The sequence below is a fragment of the Oncorhynchus gorbuscha genome, linkage group LG05 (genome assembly GCF_021184085.1).
Source record: "Oncorhynchus gorbuscha isolate QuinsamMale2020 ecotype Even-year linkage group LG05, OgorEven_v1.0, whole genome shotgun sequence".
Taxonomy (NCBI): domain Eukaryota; kingdom Metazoa; phylum Chordata; class Actinopteri; order Salmoniformes; family Salmonidae; genus Oncorhynchus; species Oncorhynchus gorbuscha.
The window spans coordinates 36,695,671-36,713,881 of NC_060177.1; the positions used below are offsets into that span (position 1 = coordinate 36,695,671).

General features: G+C 41.2%; 1 protein-coding gene across 1 annotated transcript in view; it reads left to right on the forward strand.

The window, feature by feature from the left end:
- The first annotated feature begins 264 nt into the window (after positions 1-264).
- kcna4 (potassium voltage-gated channel, shaker-related subfamily, member 4) overlaps positions 265-18,211 on the forward strand; it is a 37,350-nt gene continuing 19,403 nt past the window's right edge. Inside the window, exon 1 of the mRNA XM_046349793.1 lies at positions 265-3,441. Within this exon, the coding sequence (XP_046205749.1) occupies positions 370-2,328 (1,959 nt within the window). The 5' untranslated portion in view covers positions 265-369 and the 3' untranslated portion in view covers positions 2,329-3,441. The remainder of the gene's footprint in view (positions 3,442-18,211) is intronic.

Genomic DNA, 18,211 nt, shown 5'->3' on the forward strand with positions numbered 1-18,211 from the left:
GGGACAAATTAGGTGGTTGTGTGAATATATTGTCCAATATCTGGTTATATCTGGCCTACCCATCCACAGCCTATATTCACTTGGCTGTAATAATGATGTCATAAAATAAATGAGGAGTCAGTTTACAAAAATATATTAATGTGATTTTTGTCAACGACAATGTGAACTATATTCCAAAAATGGACCTTTAATTACGCATTCTTAACTCACCTAAGACTCACTGAATAACAGGTGCCTGCTATCTGTCAAAGCAGGATCAACCAACCTGTGCGTCCTTTGCTACAATTTGCTACTTTCCATTGTCCTACACGAGTCGTCGCTAAAGGGATTATATCATTCACTCAGAACTGAATTTACACCCTCCTCAAAATGGAGTTTGCCATGATAGGTGCAGATAATGGGTGCAAAACTCGACTGCCTTACGGGTATGCTCGCGCACGGGAAAGGGAGCACGAACGGGAGAGACAGGTACAGCAGGCAACAGCCGCTGCGGAAGGTGCAGCAAGTGGAGAGGGAGGGGAGTCCTCTGGACATCTCCTTAACAACCACCAGCAGCATCAGTCTCGCACCGCCTCCTCATCAAATGCCAACAACAGTAGCGGCAGTACCGCCTCGCGCCCCTCCTCCTCGCAACAGCCACAGCAGCACTACCATGAGTCCGAGCAGCAGGTTCTCAGAGAAAGGAAAAAGCAACGCGGCGTAGGACGTTGGAGAAGGAGTCGCCAGACTCTCGGTGGGGATTTGCGCCACTCGGAGTTGGCGCTACTTGGATCAGAGGAGGATATGATAGAGGAGGACGAGGCGGAAGGCGGGGAAGAGGAGGACAGGGGAAGCAAGAGTTCCAGTTTTCTCTGTAATATGGATGATGAAGAGACTGTCTCACTCACAGACAGACGTCCCCAATCAGGATACGCAAATGTTTACAGTGAATATGGGTGCAGCGAAAGAGTTGTTATTAATGTGTCCGGACTAAAGTTTGAAACTCAACTTAAGACTCTCACACAGTTTCCTGACACTCTTTTGGGAGACCCGGACAAACGAATCAGGTACTTCGACCCTCTAAGGAATGAATATTTTTTTGACAGGAACCGACCAAGCTTCGACGCTATTCTTTATTATTACCAGTCAGGGGGGCGATTGAAGAGACCCCAAAATGTACCTTTTGACATATTCTCTGAGGAGGTGAAATTCTATGAACTCGGAGAGGAGGCAATACTGAAGTTTCGGGAGGATGAGGGTTTTGTCAAAGAGGAAGAGAAACCCTTACCAGAGGACGAGTTCAAACGCCAAGTTTGGCTTCTTTTTGAATACCCAGAGAGCTCACAACCTGCGAGAGGGATTGCAGTCGTGTCCGTTTTAGTCATCGTTATATCAATAGTCATTTTCTGTATGGAAACGTTGCCAGAGTTCAGGGACGAAAAAGAATACCTTAAACCACGAGACAATTCGACAGAACCTCATGGACAGACTCCTTTTAACGACCCTTTTTTCATTGTGGAGACGGTATGCATTATTTGGTTTTCATTTGAGATTATAGTGCGCTTCTTTGCAAGTCCAAGTAAAACGGATTTCTTTAAAAACATTATGAATACTATAGACATTGTATCCATTTTGCCTTATTTCATCACGCTCGGCACAGATCTTGCTCAACAGCAAGGCAAAGGGGACCAGGCAATGAGTTTTGCAATATTGAGAATAATCCGCCTTGTCAGAGTCTTTCGCATCTTTAAACTCTCCAGGCACTCCAAAGGACTGCAGATCCTCGGACATACCCTCCGCGCCAGTATGAGGGAACTAGCGCTTCTGATTTTCTTCCTCGTTATTGGTGTTATTTTGTTCTCAAGTGCAGTGTACTTCGCCGAGGCAGACGAACCCGCGTCTCAATTCACAAGTATTCCCGACGCTTTTTGGTGGGCTGTCGTCACTATGACCACGGTCGGATATGGAGACATGAAACCAATTACCGTCGGTGGCAAGATAGTGGGCTCGCTCTGTGCAATAGCGGGTGTGTTAACCATAGCTCTTCCAGTGCCCGTCATTGTATCCAACTTCAATTACTTCTACCACAGGGAGACTGATAATGAAGCAGACCCGCCACCGGTTGTTGAAGCCCCACCACCTATCTGCCCCTATTTCCCCAACTTTCTTAAAAAATTCAAAGGGTCCCCCTCAGGCTCTTCGCTGGGTGATAAAGCGGAGTACATGGAGATGGAAGAGGGGGTAACGGAGTCGCTGTGTGGGGTGGATACAAGCCTGAGTAAAGGAAACGGGACAGACATTGGCAGGAAAAACAGTACAAGTTCAAAGTCACAACAGACTGACGTGTGATGACAAAAAACAACAACATTATTCTCGTGAAGAAAGATATGCTGTCATATCACACACACATAGGTGGTCCGACTCACACAAGTGCGCACTTGCGCGCAATGCACACACGACACACTTTATATTTAGCTAGACCTTGGGAAGCTCAAACGTGGTGTTTTATTCTGCTTAGAGGAATATAATCATACGGATTTATAACTATAATGACCAATGTAATCCGATGATATCAGATACAGGCTACCTATCTGGGCCTTGTAAACCTACAAATGAAATCGAACATATTTAAGGGACAGGCTAAGGCATATGCACTTTATCAGTTTCATTTGTCAATAATGGAAGGGGAGATGTAGTTATTGTTTTGCTGTTATGCGATAAAGTCAACGTTTATAGTAGGCCTAGTTTGCACTATTGTAAAAGCTTGTTTGAGACGCTGACTTTCAAGAGAGATAGACTTGGAAGTTATGCTGAGAGACAGGAACTGTAGGACATATGGCAACCTAGACACCCTTTGTCTGACATAATGAGCATTGAGATGTTTTTATTCTGAACAATAATGAATTCTTATTGCGTTTCAGTGTAGGTCTAACCCCTCTGTGTACACAATAAAATAATCATTCAATATCGATCGGAAACATTGAAATAGCTAAATCATTTGTGAGATTCTTGAGTAAATGAGCATGATGCCTATTTTGGCAGCACACTGAGGTCAACAAGGGAGACGCTTGGCAAACAACATTCTTTGCAACGATCAGGACAAAATGAAGCCTTGTATTGACCGAACACCGAGGTGAAGCACAGGAGTTACACTGGCTACTCTGCAGACTGACATGAGAAATGGCTCCACACTGGCTGTCACGAGAGGTCCTGCACGGGATATCTTGCGCCACTACAACTCCGTCCCTTTAAAACCACCTCAAACTAACTGACAATATCCCTTTACACGGACGTTGACTGAAGCTTATTTGGGGGAAAAATGACTGTCATCATGGAAACTTTGGGTTTGTGAACTTAATCTCTTATTCGTTGGACAGTGCACATTTCTCTCAAATGAGAAAGGAAGGTCTGTTGGGCATCCCAGAAAGCACCAAGATCTCCAGCAGGCGGTTGTTTTCCAAGGTATGTTCACCTTCTAAATACAATCACCATGTGATGTGGTTTTCTGTATATGAGCTTGACACACACACACACACACACACACACACACACACACACACACACACACACACACACACACACACACACACACACACACACACACACACACACACACACACACACACACACACACACACACACACACACACACACACACACACACACACACACACACACACACACACACACTGATGTCACCGTACACATCATGCGACACACTCTGGAACCATTCTGAGACATTCCAAATGAATTGATGAAAGACTTAGTTGCTTGCTGCATGTTTTTGAATCAGGTCAGGTACTGTCATACTACTCCCACATTTCTAGAAGGATATACATACATTTCGAACTACATTCAATGATGCAACAATCCAAAAAGTAAGAAAGGGATAAAGGGATAACTTGACACACTTTTTTCATTGACGGTAGTGATGCCATTAAATATGAATAGACTAGGCCAACTGTATCAAAACAAACGATAATGTGCTGCACGGGCCACTACTAGACTGCTGATAGCATTCATTTAATCTGTCACCCGAAACTACTTGGTTGTACAGCCCCAATACACACACGCACAAACACACAAACACACACTCTTGATGTTGACAGCATTGATACTTTTGCGGCCCTGACATTCTGCCTAATATAATAATAAAATATTTCAAACTGAGTTGTACAAAGCAATATTTGTATATTCTCTGCACTCAGAGCTCTGTGACTTTATCCAGAAAACCTGTCATCGCCTGTCAGAAAAACACATTCAATGGAATTCATTGTTCTTTTGAAACGGTACATCCAGACACACAAAGCGGCTGGCTCAATGTGTTTTGTTACTGCATCAATACACTGTAATTAGTTACGTTAAAAAGTTGCTGTGGAGCAAATCCTCATCAAAAAGGTTAATGGCATCCGCGTGCCGTTTCCCCAGCATGGCATCAACTCCTTCAATTTAAACTTGTTTTACGTGAACCGTGCCGTCATAATGGTTACGCTACCCGACTTATGACAACGAAATGGTAAGCCTGTGTCAGCTACGGATACTGTTTGCCATCAAGAAGCTTGGTTAAAAAGGGGTTGGGACATCACAGGTCAAAGTCAGATGTCAAAAGTTTACATTATTATGAGTGTGTTTGACCTCTGATGTCATGTGCAAGACAGTCTTTGCAGTGTCAATTGTTACCATACACTCGCCACATATGATGAGTAGGATAGATTAGTGTAAGATTTTCCGATTTTCATGGGGTTTCCTCATCTCCAGGCATCAATTCAAAGGATTCCGTGTTCATTTGGATGGCTGTTACTATACGCGACCTTTGGTGACCCTGGCAAGTCAATTTGTGTACACTGTATTTGGTTTAGTGCATTTCCCCATTGAGGCTGTATGTACAACCAGTCTGACTGAAGCTACGTACTGTATGTGTGGAACACTGTGAATCTACAGAGTGGGTCAGATCTGATCAAAAAGATAAAAACACTTCACTTCGCGCAAAGTTATCTCTCTCTCCCTTTTATGTTTTATTCCATTGGGAATAACAGGTACACACTTTGCTCTGATTCAAAAACATAGTAAATGTATGTTTGGGCCTTCTCCAGTTCAGTTTATGTTATACAGTATAATACAATATAAACTCAGCAAAAAATAAATGTCCTCTCACTGTCAACTGTGTTTATTTTCAGCAAACTTAACATGTGTAAATATTTGTATGAACATTACAAGATTCAACAACCGAGACATAAACTGATCAAGTTCCACAGACATGTGACTAACAGAAATGAAATAATATGTCCCTGAAATAAGGGGGGGGGTCAAAATCAAAAGTAACAGTCAGTATCTGGTGTGGCCACCAGCTGCATTAAGTACTGCAGTGCATCTCCTCTTCATGGACTGCACCAGATTTGCCAGTTCTTGCTGTGAGATGTTACCCACTCTTCCACCAAGGCACCTGAAAGTTCTGAAAGTTCCCGGACATTTCTGGGGGGAATGGCCCAAGCGCTCACCCCCCCGATCCAACAAGTCCCAGACGTGCTCAATGGGATTGAGATCCGGGCTCTTCACTGGCCATGGCAGAACACTGACATTCCTGGCTTTGCAGGAGATCTCTCACAAAACGAGCAGTATGGCTGGTGGCATTGTCATTGTCACATGAGCGAGTAATGTGGAATAATGTGTCCTGAACAAAGGGGGGGGGGTCTAAATCAAAAGTAACAGTCAGTATCTGGTGTGGCCACCAGCTGCATTAAGTACTGCAGTGCATCTCCTCCTCATGGACTGCACCAGATTTGCCAGTTCTTGCTGTGAGATGGCTGGTGGAATTGTCATGCTGAAGGGTCATGTCAGGAAGGGTACCACATGAGGGAGGAAGATGTCTTCCCTGTAACACACAGCGTTGAGATTGCCTGCAATGACAACAAGCTCAGTCCGATGACACACCGCCCCAGACCATGATGGACCCTCCACCTCCAAACGGATCCCGCTCCAGAGTACAGGCCTCGGTGTAACTCTCATTCCTTTTGACGATAAACGCGAATCCGACCATCATCCCTGGTGAGACAAAACCGCAACAAAAGCACTTTTTGCCAGTGGTCCAACGACGGTCCAACGACGGTGGGTTTGTGCCCATAGGCGACTTTGTTGCCGGTGATGTCTGGTGAGGACCTGCCTTTTTACGAATGATCTTTGAAGGACAAGGTCCTGAAAAAGGGAAGTAGATTTTTTTGCTGAGTTTAATATATGCCATTTAGCAGATGCTTTTATCCAAAGCAATATACAATGCCTTGCAAAAGTATTCAGACCCCTTGGATTTTTTTGTGTTACAAAGTGGGATTAAAATGAATTTAATCAACAACAAAAAAATTTTTACACTCTACACAAAATACTCTGGAATGTCAAAGTGGAAGAACAATCATAACTTTATTTAAGATGAATGAAACATGTGTAAATACAATATAGTCATTGCATAAGTATTCAGCTCCCTGAGTCCATACTGTACATGTTAGAAACGCCTTTGGTAGCAATTACAGCTGTGAGCCTTCTTGGGTAAGTCTTTAAGAGTTTTACACACCTGGATTGTGCAATATTGGCCTATTATTCTTTAAACAATTCTCCAAGCTCTGTCAAATTGTTGGGGATCATGGCTAGACAGCCATTTTCAAGTCATGCCATAGTATTTCAAGCAGATTTAGGTCAAAATTGTAACTTGGCCACTTAGGAACATTCACTGTCTTCTTGGTAAGCAACTTCAGTTTAGATTTGGCCTTGTGTTGTGGGCTGTTGTCCTGCTGAAAGGTGCCTGGTGTAAAGCAGACTGAAGCAGGTTTGCTCTAGGGTGTTGCCTGTGCTTAGCCCTGTCCCGTTTCTTTTTACTCCCTAGCATTTGCCGATGTCAAGCATACCCATACCATGATCCAGCCACCACCATGCTTGAAAATAAGGAAACAGTTACTCAGTGATGCCCCAAATATAGCGCTTCTCATTTAACCTTTATTTAACTAGGCAAGTCAGTTAAGAACAAATTATTTGTTACAACGACGGCCTACCCCAGCCAAACCCTAAAGACGCTGGGCCAATTGTGCGCCACCCTATGGGACTTCCAATCACGGCCGATTGTGATACAGCCCAGGATCAAACCAGGGTCTGTAGTGACACCTATAGCACTGAGATGCAGTGCCTTAGGCTGCTGCGCCACTCGGGAGCCCAATGTTTTCCTTTGCCTTTTTCAGTATTGTTTATGGCCTTGTTGCAAAGAAGATACATATTTTGCATGTACATTTATTTATTTGGTATTTTTGTGTTTTTCTTTTCTTTCTGTTGATCCATCCTCAGTTCTCTCCCATCACAGCCATTGAACTCTGTAGCTGTTTTAAAATCACAAATAGCCTCATGGCAACATCCCTGACAAGTTTCATTCCTGTCCTACAGCTCAGTTCAGAAGGATGACTGTATCTTTGAGGTGTTTGGTTGGTTTAATATACAGTATAATCCACAACATAACTTCTAACCTGACCATGCTTAAAAATATATTAATTATCTGATTTGTTATTGTTAATTATCTACCAATACCTGCCCTTTTTTTACGAGGCTTTCGAAAACCTCCCTGTTCTTTGTAGTTGAATCTGTGCTTGAAATGCAATACTTGACTGAGGGACCTTACAGATGTATGTATGTATGTATGTATGTATGTATGTATGTATGTATGTATGTATGTATGTATGTATTTATGTATGTATGTATGTATGTATGTATGTATGTATGTATGTATGTATGTATGTATGTATGTATGTATGTATGTATGTATGTATGTATGTATGTATGTATGTATGTATGTATGTATGTATGTATGTATGTATGTATGTATGTATGTATGTATGTATGTATGTATGTATGTATGTATGTATGTATGTATGTATGTATGTATGTATGTATGTATGTATGTATGTATGTATGTTGTATGTATGTATGTATGTATGTATGTATGTATGTATGTATGTATGTATGTATGTATGTATGTATGTATGTATGTATGTATGTATGTATGTATGTATGTATGTATGTATGTATGTATGTATGTATGTATGTATGTATGTATGTTGTATGTTGTATGTATGTATGTATGTATGTATGTATGTATGTATGTATGTATGTATGTATGTATGTATGTATGTATGTATGTATGTATGTATGTTGTATGTATGTATGTATGTATGTATGTATGTATGTATGTATGTATGTATGTATGTATGTATGTATGTATGTATGTATGTATGTATGTTGTATGTATGTATGTATGTATGTATGTATGTATGTATGTATGTATGTATGTATGTATGTATGTATGTATGTATGTTGTATGTTGTATGTATGTATGTATGTATGTATGTATGTATGTATGTATGTATGTATGTATGTATGTATGTATGTATGTATGTATGTATGTATGTATGTATGTATGTATGTATGTATGTATGTATGTATGTATGTATGTATGTATGTATGTATGTATGTATGTATGTATGTATGTATGTATGTATGTATGTATGTATGTATGTGAGGAAGGGTTAGTCATTTAAAAATCATGTCAACCCCTATTATTTCACACAGAATGAGTCCATGTAACTTTTATATGATTTAGTAAGCCAAATTTGACTCCTGAACGAATTCAGGCTTGCCTAAACAAAGGGGCTGAATACTTATGCACTATTTTTAACCATTTTTAGTTATTGACTTTTTTAAGAATCAAATTTATTGATTTTGTTTTGCATTTTTCTACCGCTTTGACTTTACATAGTATTTTCTGTGTATTGTTGACAAAAAAAATGTACAAAATAATCTATTTTAATTGCACTTTGTAACACAATAAAATGTGAAGAAATCCAAGGGGCCTTTTACGTACGGATGGTACCAGGAATCAAACCCACTATCCTGGTGTTGCAAGCATCATGCTCAACCAGTTGAGCTACAGAGAAGTCTTTGGACATGTGCAGTATGTCTGGGCCTCCGTCTGACATATTTATAGATGATGCTATGTCGTATTGCATTGCAATTCCAAGTTACACAAATATTGCGTGCGCATGGAAACTGAAAGGCTAATCTGTATGGAAACAATCCTACTGTAGTTCTCAATTGCAGAAGAGTTTGACTAATGTACACATGGGAGCTTTAGGAGACTAACCTCTGTGTAAATGGAACTACTCCCCTTGAGGTTTCAATGTTGAAGTCACATAATATGCCTCCATTGAAAGACAACAACCCAAGCCTTTGTTAACAACACAAAATCTCACGGCGGATCTTTCCAATGAGCCGAATTCATCTGACAATGCGCACACTCTTATTACAGACTAATGAAAAAGCATGATTTATGGTAAGGTGACGTAAAATGCTACCAAGTCTTTGTAGACTACGAGTCTTTGTCGTTGTGAGTCTTTGTAGTCTTAATATAAGCGGAGCTCGGAAGTGTGTATTTAGTCCAAAGAATTGACTCAAGTTTGGAGTCACACGTAACTGGGGCAGGAGGAAATTAAATCCTGGCACACCGCTGGACAGGTAAGCACTTCCCAGAGATGTCACATGGAGTCTTACTCAGACTTGGTTTGTCCCTTGGGGTGCAAGCGAAGGCCCTGCAGACATGCAGTGGTAGTGTATTAACAAGCTCGAGATTTAATCCAACGCAACAGCTGCTCAACCGTGAAACTTTTTCTTCCTGACGACGCGGGCTGGTGACTGGAAGGCTAGCGGCCTGCTGGTAAACTTTAGTGGCTCCAGATGTGTCATCAGCTGTGGGAGTTTTGAACGGAGCGCTGAGATATGCAATGAATGAGTAAGCGGAGTTTCGCTGGTTGTCGTAAACACCTAACGAACAACATCATATGAGCTGTACAGTGTAAACTACTCATGTAGTGTTCAAATGCGAGATTGATTGCGCAGGGTTGAACAATCTGGTCAAGTAACAAGGCAAAAAGGTAAAGTAGATGGAGTTTTGAATAGTAGTTGATATCACGAAGGCCTATAGATAATGCTACAAGGTTATTTGTGTAATCCAACCACGAAATGACAAAATATGTGAAGAAGGTAAACCACTTAATTCATTTGTTTTTCCATGATTTACAATCATGGTTTACAATTCCATTAAAAGCACACGTTGTGCATTGGATACCATATGTAATGAAATGTAATGAGCATCGTGATCATGTTCCTAGTCGGGGATATATGTAATCGAGCACACTAATTCTTCACTCGTGACTAATCAAGGCCACCCCCAATGGACGTTGAAACAATCAACCCTGGATGAGCCGTGATACGTGATCAGAGCCTCCCTCTGTATCGATCAGCTTATGTAAACGTAAGCCTGCATTCCCAAAATCAAAGGAGTGGCATCTCTAGTACAGGTGGAGCCAAAATGGCTGCCAGAAATGAAGACCCAGTAGAAATGAAGACCCATTCTCCCACTCCCTCTCTGTGCTCTCCTGCTTTGGAGTGACTGGAAGCTTTTACATGGAGTGATTAATGCTAGCTCTCCAGGGCCCTGGGTGTATCGGTGCATGTGTGCTGTACACAAGGAGCCAGCCTACAGGGGCCTCCACTCATTGTTGATGACTCAGAAGGCAGCCCGGAGGACTACAAAGACCAAGATCCCCCTCCCAGTGCATGGGAGTTGCTGTTCAGTAAAAATTATGAACATTCTGATAAATGAAAGAGTACCCTTAATTTTATAGTGCTTGACATGCCAAGTGTTTTTTTTCAACTATATGGTTAGGTCAAGGGAAGCAAGCAGAATCATATTTTCTCAAAGTGAAATGATTCTAACCACGTGATGGTAAAGGTATGCTTTGCAAAGGGTTTGTAAAGAGGTTTATAGACTATTATACGTTTATAGGTGGTTTATAATAAATAGCTATACTCGTTCATTGAAATTGTGATTGACAAATTGTGAGACTAATATTAGTTATAACTGCTTATTATTATCTATAGATGAATAATGAACAGTCCATAAAATACTTATAATCCCATTATAAACCCTTTATAAAGTATGCTTAAATGTAGTGTTACCCAAAATCAATTGGCCGTTTTCAAGAAAAAGTTGTAACTCTTGGTTGTAATTGGTCTAGTACAGAGTCAAAGGGAGCTGTTTTTAAACCAACCGAGATACGTATTTACAGAAATACTGCTGAGGGGTGGAGAATGCTGTTGTTTACTTTATATTGCTGACGTCATAACATCCATAATTGAATGATTTATTCACTTCGTGAGTCCCTCATGGCTTCGTCTGATAACATAGACATCGTCGTTACCCCCCGACCATAAATGTTTGGGATATATTTTCCTAAGGATCCGTTGTGGGAACCTTTGCTTTACTATTATCCTTGTCTTTGATTTGATAAAAACTCATGTTACACCAATGTACCAGTAAGCCCTTGAATGGTCAAATATCATTGGTTTTTCGATTCCTCACAGAGGTTTTGATGAAGACTTGCAGATATTCCCCCTGGTAAAAAAAACATGCTACTTCTCTTTAAAAGTAACAGTCAGTGCTGAAGGGCTTTGTATGTCTTTTCATTTGATTTGGATCAGATCCACAGAATTCTTTTGGGAGGGCTTTCACTTTTTTTCGGTGGATTACGCAGGAAACAACAAAGTTCTCTTTTAGGATTTTGTTTTACTTCTCAAACAGTGAGTCCATTTTTCCCTCAAGCCAAGTCTGGGTTTTTATACAGTCATGGGTTTCTGTTCTTTCGTCAGCTGGCACGTTAAAACACTGCTCGGCAGTGATGGAAAATTCCCTCTCCATTTTTATAAATAACAATTTGTTTATTCATTTTCTTCCCGTAATCCTTTTTACCCATACTTGAAAAAAACAACTCTGCTGCACCTGCAGGTGGTGTCACGCCTTGATCATTGTATTTTGTGTTTTTGTTTTATGTTTGGGTAGGCCAGGGTGTGACATGGGTTTATATGTTGTGTTTCGTATTGGGGTTTGTATTATTTTGGATCGCGGCTGATTAGGGGTGTGGTATAGGCTTGGCTGCCTGAGGCGATTCTCAATTAGAGTCAGGTGCTTTTCGTTGTTTCTGATTGGGAACCATATTTAGGCAGCCTGAGTTTCGCTTTGTATTTCGTGGGTGTTTGTTCCTATCTCTGTGTTGTAGTCACCAGATAGGCTGTAATTAGTTTCACGTTCCGTTCTGTTGTTTTTGTATTTAGTATTCAGTTATTTCATGTACCGCGATTTATTTCATTAAAGTCATGAGTAACCTACACGCTGCATTTCGGTCCGACTCTCTTCTTTCAACAGACGAACGCCGTTACAGGTGGAAAGATAATGATTAAAGATTGATCTCTAGTGTAAATGATTATACAGCAATTACATTTATCTAGCAATGATGTGAGGCAAAGTAATATTTCTTTCTTCTTTGTTGTTCCTTTATAAAGGGGATCTTCAATCCTTAATTCCAGATAACGTAGCAGGTTTTTTATTGTATACTTGGAAGCTGGTTGTACTGCAGTTAGTTGAAGTGTATTGATGTTCATGGTTTTATCAATACGTTCAAACCATTTGACATCGATTAACTGATCACATAGCCCGTCTACTGTACTTTTCACTGCAAGTCAAGAAATACTGAAAATGCACAGAGTACTCTTTGGGTTGGTTTTCTGGACACAGATTTTTAGTCCAGAACTAAGCTTAATCTATGTCCTACGTAGAATTAGACCTACTCTTTCAATGTTCCAAAAGTTTCAGAACATCTACATTTAACAACATTACTGAGCTGTAAAGAAATTATCAAATGTGCAATATCCTGAACAAAGTGGCTAAAGTGCTGTTCATTAACAATTATCCCACTCTAGGTCACCAAAGGATTCTCCATTCTCTACATTCTCCACTTAAAAATGGTCAAATGTCCTCCCCGCAGCCTATTACGCTTAGTCTACTAAACAACGAGCATTTGTTGGTTACTGCTATTGTTTAGGAGATTAAAAATAGTATGGCCAAATACCTTTGTTGTACGGCACATCTGCGGGGATATTGGCAGCCTTGTGAGATAAAATAAAATATTCCAGCGTTTGCCTTATCATTAGTAATCTCACTGTTTGCCTTGGTGAGTTTCCAGTGAGTTAATTGGGGTTTTGTGCCCTCCCTTGAGTGCCGGCTCAAAAATTGCACGTTTGAGGCTATAAATAGCTGATAGCATTTCCTGCTGTACTGGGGAGAGATTTTGTATTTTGAAAATAACCTGTCTTGATGCCATTTGTTGTTGCATTGCCAGCTATCTTTATTCTGTATAGACACATCAAGAGGTGTCATGACAGAGAACAGAGAGACCCTTGTGGCACGAGATGGTCTTTGTCTTAATTTAAGTTCAAAAGAGGAGGATAAAGATCTGTAATTCAATGTAAGAGCTCCTATTCAATTCAATGAGAGTTCTGGTTTTCTCTCAGTATATATGCCAACAAAATTACATTTTCATACTTTCATCATTGAGTATTACGTCATTTTCCAAATTTTGTATTGAAATAGTTGGGAATATTAACATCTGAAAGGTTTAACTGTATACCAGGCTCTCCGGTGTAGCTTTGGAACCCAGATTGGGAAGTCAGAGTTGATCAATCAGTTGAGGCTTATGCTTTTCCACTGTTGCTTTCCCAGGCATAAAGTTAAAAACACTTTTCCCAAGGGTGCCGGGGGCCACGATAAGCTGCAGATGAGAATGTTTGTGGTAAATGAAAGCATTGTCATAGCAACCGTGACTGAAATGTTCTGATGTATAGTGTGTCTGAGTAAAGTGTGTGTGTTTGTGTGTGTGTACGCTCGTCTGTATATGTGTATTTTTAAGTGTTTGAGAGTGTTTTTCCAACTCTCACTCTCTGTTTGGAAAATATGTGTCAGGGAAGTACACAGTGCCGTTTTCCCCTAAACAAACCACTGGCAGACTACAACGCTTAAAATACGAGAGATTTATTTTTGAGACTCCATCTGGCATTTACAGCACCTGTGGGTTGGAGTCTGAAATCCAACTGCAAGTCAGCAATAAGCGGGGAAACTCGTCATATCACTGTTCTGGTCCTTTTTGATGTGCTACATGCTGTGTGCCCTTAAGTGGGTTCTGTCCTCTGACTGGGGAGCGTGGTTTAACTCTCAGTGTGGGGTTGCATTATTCATCACACTTTCCCAGTTGCAATGCCACGTGTTAAAATGTGGCACTTTGCTATCCTTCCAAATGTGGCGCAACAACATTTCACACCGTTATGGACGCAAAGGAAGTGTGTGTTTGTTCTTGTTTGGGTGTGTACCTGCGTTTCTTTGTGTTTGTTTTTGACATGTATCCCCCACAACTTTTGTGAATTGGAAGGTTAGAGGAACGGTGTAATAACAGTGGAATAATAACCGTATTCCCTAGGCCTAGGGACACAGTATATCAGTGTAGTGTGTTTTGCACTCTGGATGATAGAGCTATCCTATTCTAACTATCCCAAAGCTCCGGAACATGGCACTGCCAACATCTATTGACCTCCTACTTACACATCGCTCTCTGTACATTTTTTAGCTCCTAATTGGGATATCATGAATACTGTTATCACCCACATTGACATTTGTATTGGTTTTCAAGACGTCTTCGTTCACACCTTTATCGACTTTCCTTTACCGCCCATCAATCAAGTAATGCTGCTCCGATTGGTTCCTTGGAAGTAGGATAGCCACTGGAGACCTGTGGTTCTGACCAACAGGATCACTTCCAGGAAGTTCTAGGGTTTTACAGTGAAAGCATTTGGTTGTTACAAAGGGCTACTATTGAGGGAAGGGTTAGGTGAGACCATATCCTTCACACAGAAAATTCATGAAAGTTCCTGTGTGAACGGTCATCGCGTCACACTGGCTAGTCACGCTCTCCCGCTCCCCAAACTGGCTAGTCAATGGAATAAGACAAGAGAGAGAGCAAATAAACTGTTTATGTGTTTTTCTCAGCTGTTTGCATTCTCAGCACCCCATTTGTCACCCCCCCCATATCCACCTTCTCCCTCTCATTAATGAAGTCCAAATGTTTCAGTCAGATCCAGAAGCCTGGGCAGCGTTCCCTGGCTATCTGGATTCCTGGCCCGAGATAATTATGTGATGGGATTTTTCACTATTCGTGCCAAATAGAGTGTACAAAGCACTTTTCATTTGCATTTGACTTTATTTATGTGTGTCATGTCTTATGAGTTTCTTGCTTGCACCCAAACGATTTACTTAATGTGTGTAGGTGGGTCAACCATACGTCTCTTGAAGAGACATCCATGCTTTATTTACTGTAAGTTATGCTTAATGTACAGTGTGACCAACTGGCATCACTAACTCAAATGGTTGTTAATTGCATTGGCCTTCTGGGTTAGGCGATTGTGGCAAGGAAAGAGGACTAAGTTGTTCTCAGGTGTTATGGTAAGATTAGTCAAAGGAGCTTCAGCAGTGCCGTGCAGTCAGGAAAGGCACTTGTGGCCAATGGCGTTACAAAGAAAGCTGTGTCCAGTGACCACAGAGTAATATGATCCAATAGGCAGACAGAGTTGTGGTAATGAAGAGGACTGGAAAAGGAATAACCATCATGCCACTCGTGTGAAGTCTTGCGACTTCAGTAAGGTCATGGCCTAATTGGTTATAAAACATTCATGTAAAATACCTGACCACGGCCATCCATCCCAATTCTGACACCAGTGTAGCATATTGGGGGTTTGCTGCCTAACCGTGACTGGGACAAAACCAGGGACCTACTGCACGCTAACTCAATACTTTACTGACACACACACACACACACATGTACACACACACAACGGCATGCACGGACAGAGCATTTGCATGAGCTGCAATCCATTGGAAACAAATGGCTTTATCATTCTCATATGGATGAAGGTCATTGACAGCATGAATTCCTTCGGAGAGGAGGGATGGAAGTCAGGGTAGAGATGACAGCTGATATCATTTTTGTTTCAGATGCATCTGTGTGATTTATTATGTGGGAAGTCAGGCTATAAATCAAACGCTCTGGCATTTCTCCTCTGCTAGGGAGTCACAGACATGTTATCGTTCCTGCTTTTGGATGTAGAGGCTTGAAAATCAGACATGCTAGCTGGACTTTCCCATTTCGGCTGTGGTTTCACACGTTGCAGGGTTGTCCTGCTAGTGCATCTTTTATCCTCACATTTTGATGTATTGTTTCTATTTTTTAGGGAGGTGTTTTAACCCCAACTGAGCAAATCGGTGTAAACTTTGTACTTGGTTGTCAACACTTTATAAATATGGCCCTTTATAGTAGTATATCCTCCCTAAGCTTACAAGTTAGACATGCTGGTGCACAAATAATGATTAGTTATTCATGGTTGAACCTCTCACTCTGTGGCAGTAATGATGCCCTGGTCCTTTAAAAAGTTGTCTGTGGACAACAAAATCACAGTAGAATTGCACATGTATAACTGTGTATAGCTGTCATTATTTGTGATGATTTCAATATCTTCGGTATATATTTGCTATGGACTTCTATTATACCAGCGATGATCTCCCGACATCCCATAAACACAGTGCATTTGGAGGCGTTTCGCACTGCCTAGCAACCTGTCACAACTGTAGCCAGGCTTGCTTTCTACTTGTAAGCCAGTAGAATAGGGTCTAAACATAGGTTCTTCAACCTCACAGCAATGTCCCAAGAAAAAAGGCTTTAGTGGGACTGAAGTGATTTGAGTTGCGGATGTATCAGCTCCCTCAGTCAGCTTGTAGTGAATTCACCCATAAACACTGTATTTCGTGGATCTGCTCTTGCCAGTCCTGCCATCCATGTGCACAGAGCTCGTTTTAGAGGGGACAAGGGCGCCTTCGCATTAATGATGTCTTCTGACCGCCGCCAACCCTGCCAGCGCCATGCCTTTAATTTGCTGTGATGTTCTGTCGTGGTGTAATATGACTCACAGTGCATTGCACATGTGCTTTCTGAGTGGAGCCCCCCTTTGTCGCTTTGAATCAACTTGAGGCGCACAACCGTCACATACGCCACGCTTGCTTGCATGGGCTGCCTTGGCCAGCACAGCTGACCAGCACAGCACAGCCAATGAGAAAAAGAAACAACTGTGTCTGTGTGGGCACTCAACCGTGCCAGCAAACAGTACATTGCTGATAAATCTACATAGATGAATCGTAGCAGAACGACGTATGATTTTTGTCAGCTGACAATTGGTGTCTGTGGGCTTAAAACGAGCTTGAGAATGGTGAACCAAATGTTGATTATTTGTATGTGCGTGTGTGTGGCCCTGCATATTTATAGTCTGCTTTGTGTGACTGTGAATGTCAGGACTGATCTGAGAGCAGTGCCTGCAGGGGAATGAGGCAAGAATCCCCCAGCCTTTGGATTAGTGTCAGTGTGCAGGAAGCGAAGGCTGCACCCCCCCCCCCCGAGCTACGTGTGTCTGTTGGGTCTCTAAAGCTGTCTGTTTGAATTCCCTCCATACTACAGTACATAGCGTTCCATTATAGTCTCTTGATTGTCTTGAAGCCCTTCATGACAGCCAGTATCCTCTCCATTAGTTCAGGTTTTCAATCCTCTCCATATCGGTCTGTAGCCACTTGAAATGCACCCCATTTGAACATCAATAGAAATCTATTTCAAAGAATCTGAGTGCGGCTGTTGAGAATTATTATTCGTACATTTTTTTAGGGCGAAGATCAGCTTTAATATTGCAGATCAATTGTAGCTTCCATCAATGTACCGTGTCTGCATAATTTCCATTCCCCCATATATTTTTGGGAAAATATACTGTATATATATATTTTTTTAATATAACCTTTATTTAACTAGGCAAGTCTCTTAAGAACAAATTCTTACTTACAATGATGGCTTACCCCGGCCAAACCCGGACGAAGCTGTGCCAATTGTGCGCCGCCCTATGGGACTCCCAATGATGGACTACCAAATAATGGCCGGATGTGATATATATATATATACATATATTTTTCTTTATTTTGACAATTTTCTACATTGTAGAATAATAGTGAAGACATCAAAACTATGAAATAGCACATTTGGAATCATGTAGTAACTAAAAAAGTGTTAAACAAATTAAAAAATATTTATATTTGAGATTCTTCAAAGTAGCCACCCTTTGCCTTGATGACAGCTTTGCACACTCTTGTCATTCTCTCAACCAGCTTCACCTGGGATGCTTTTCTAACAGTCTTGAAGGAGTTCCCACATATGTTGAGCACTTGTTCGCTGCTTTT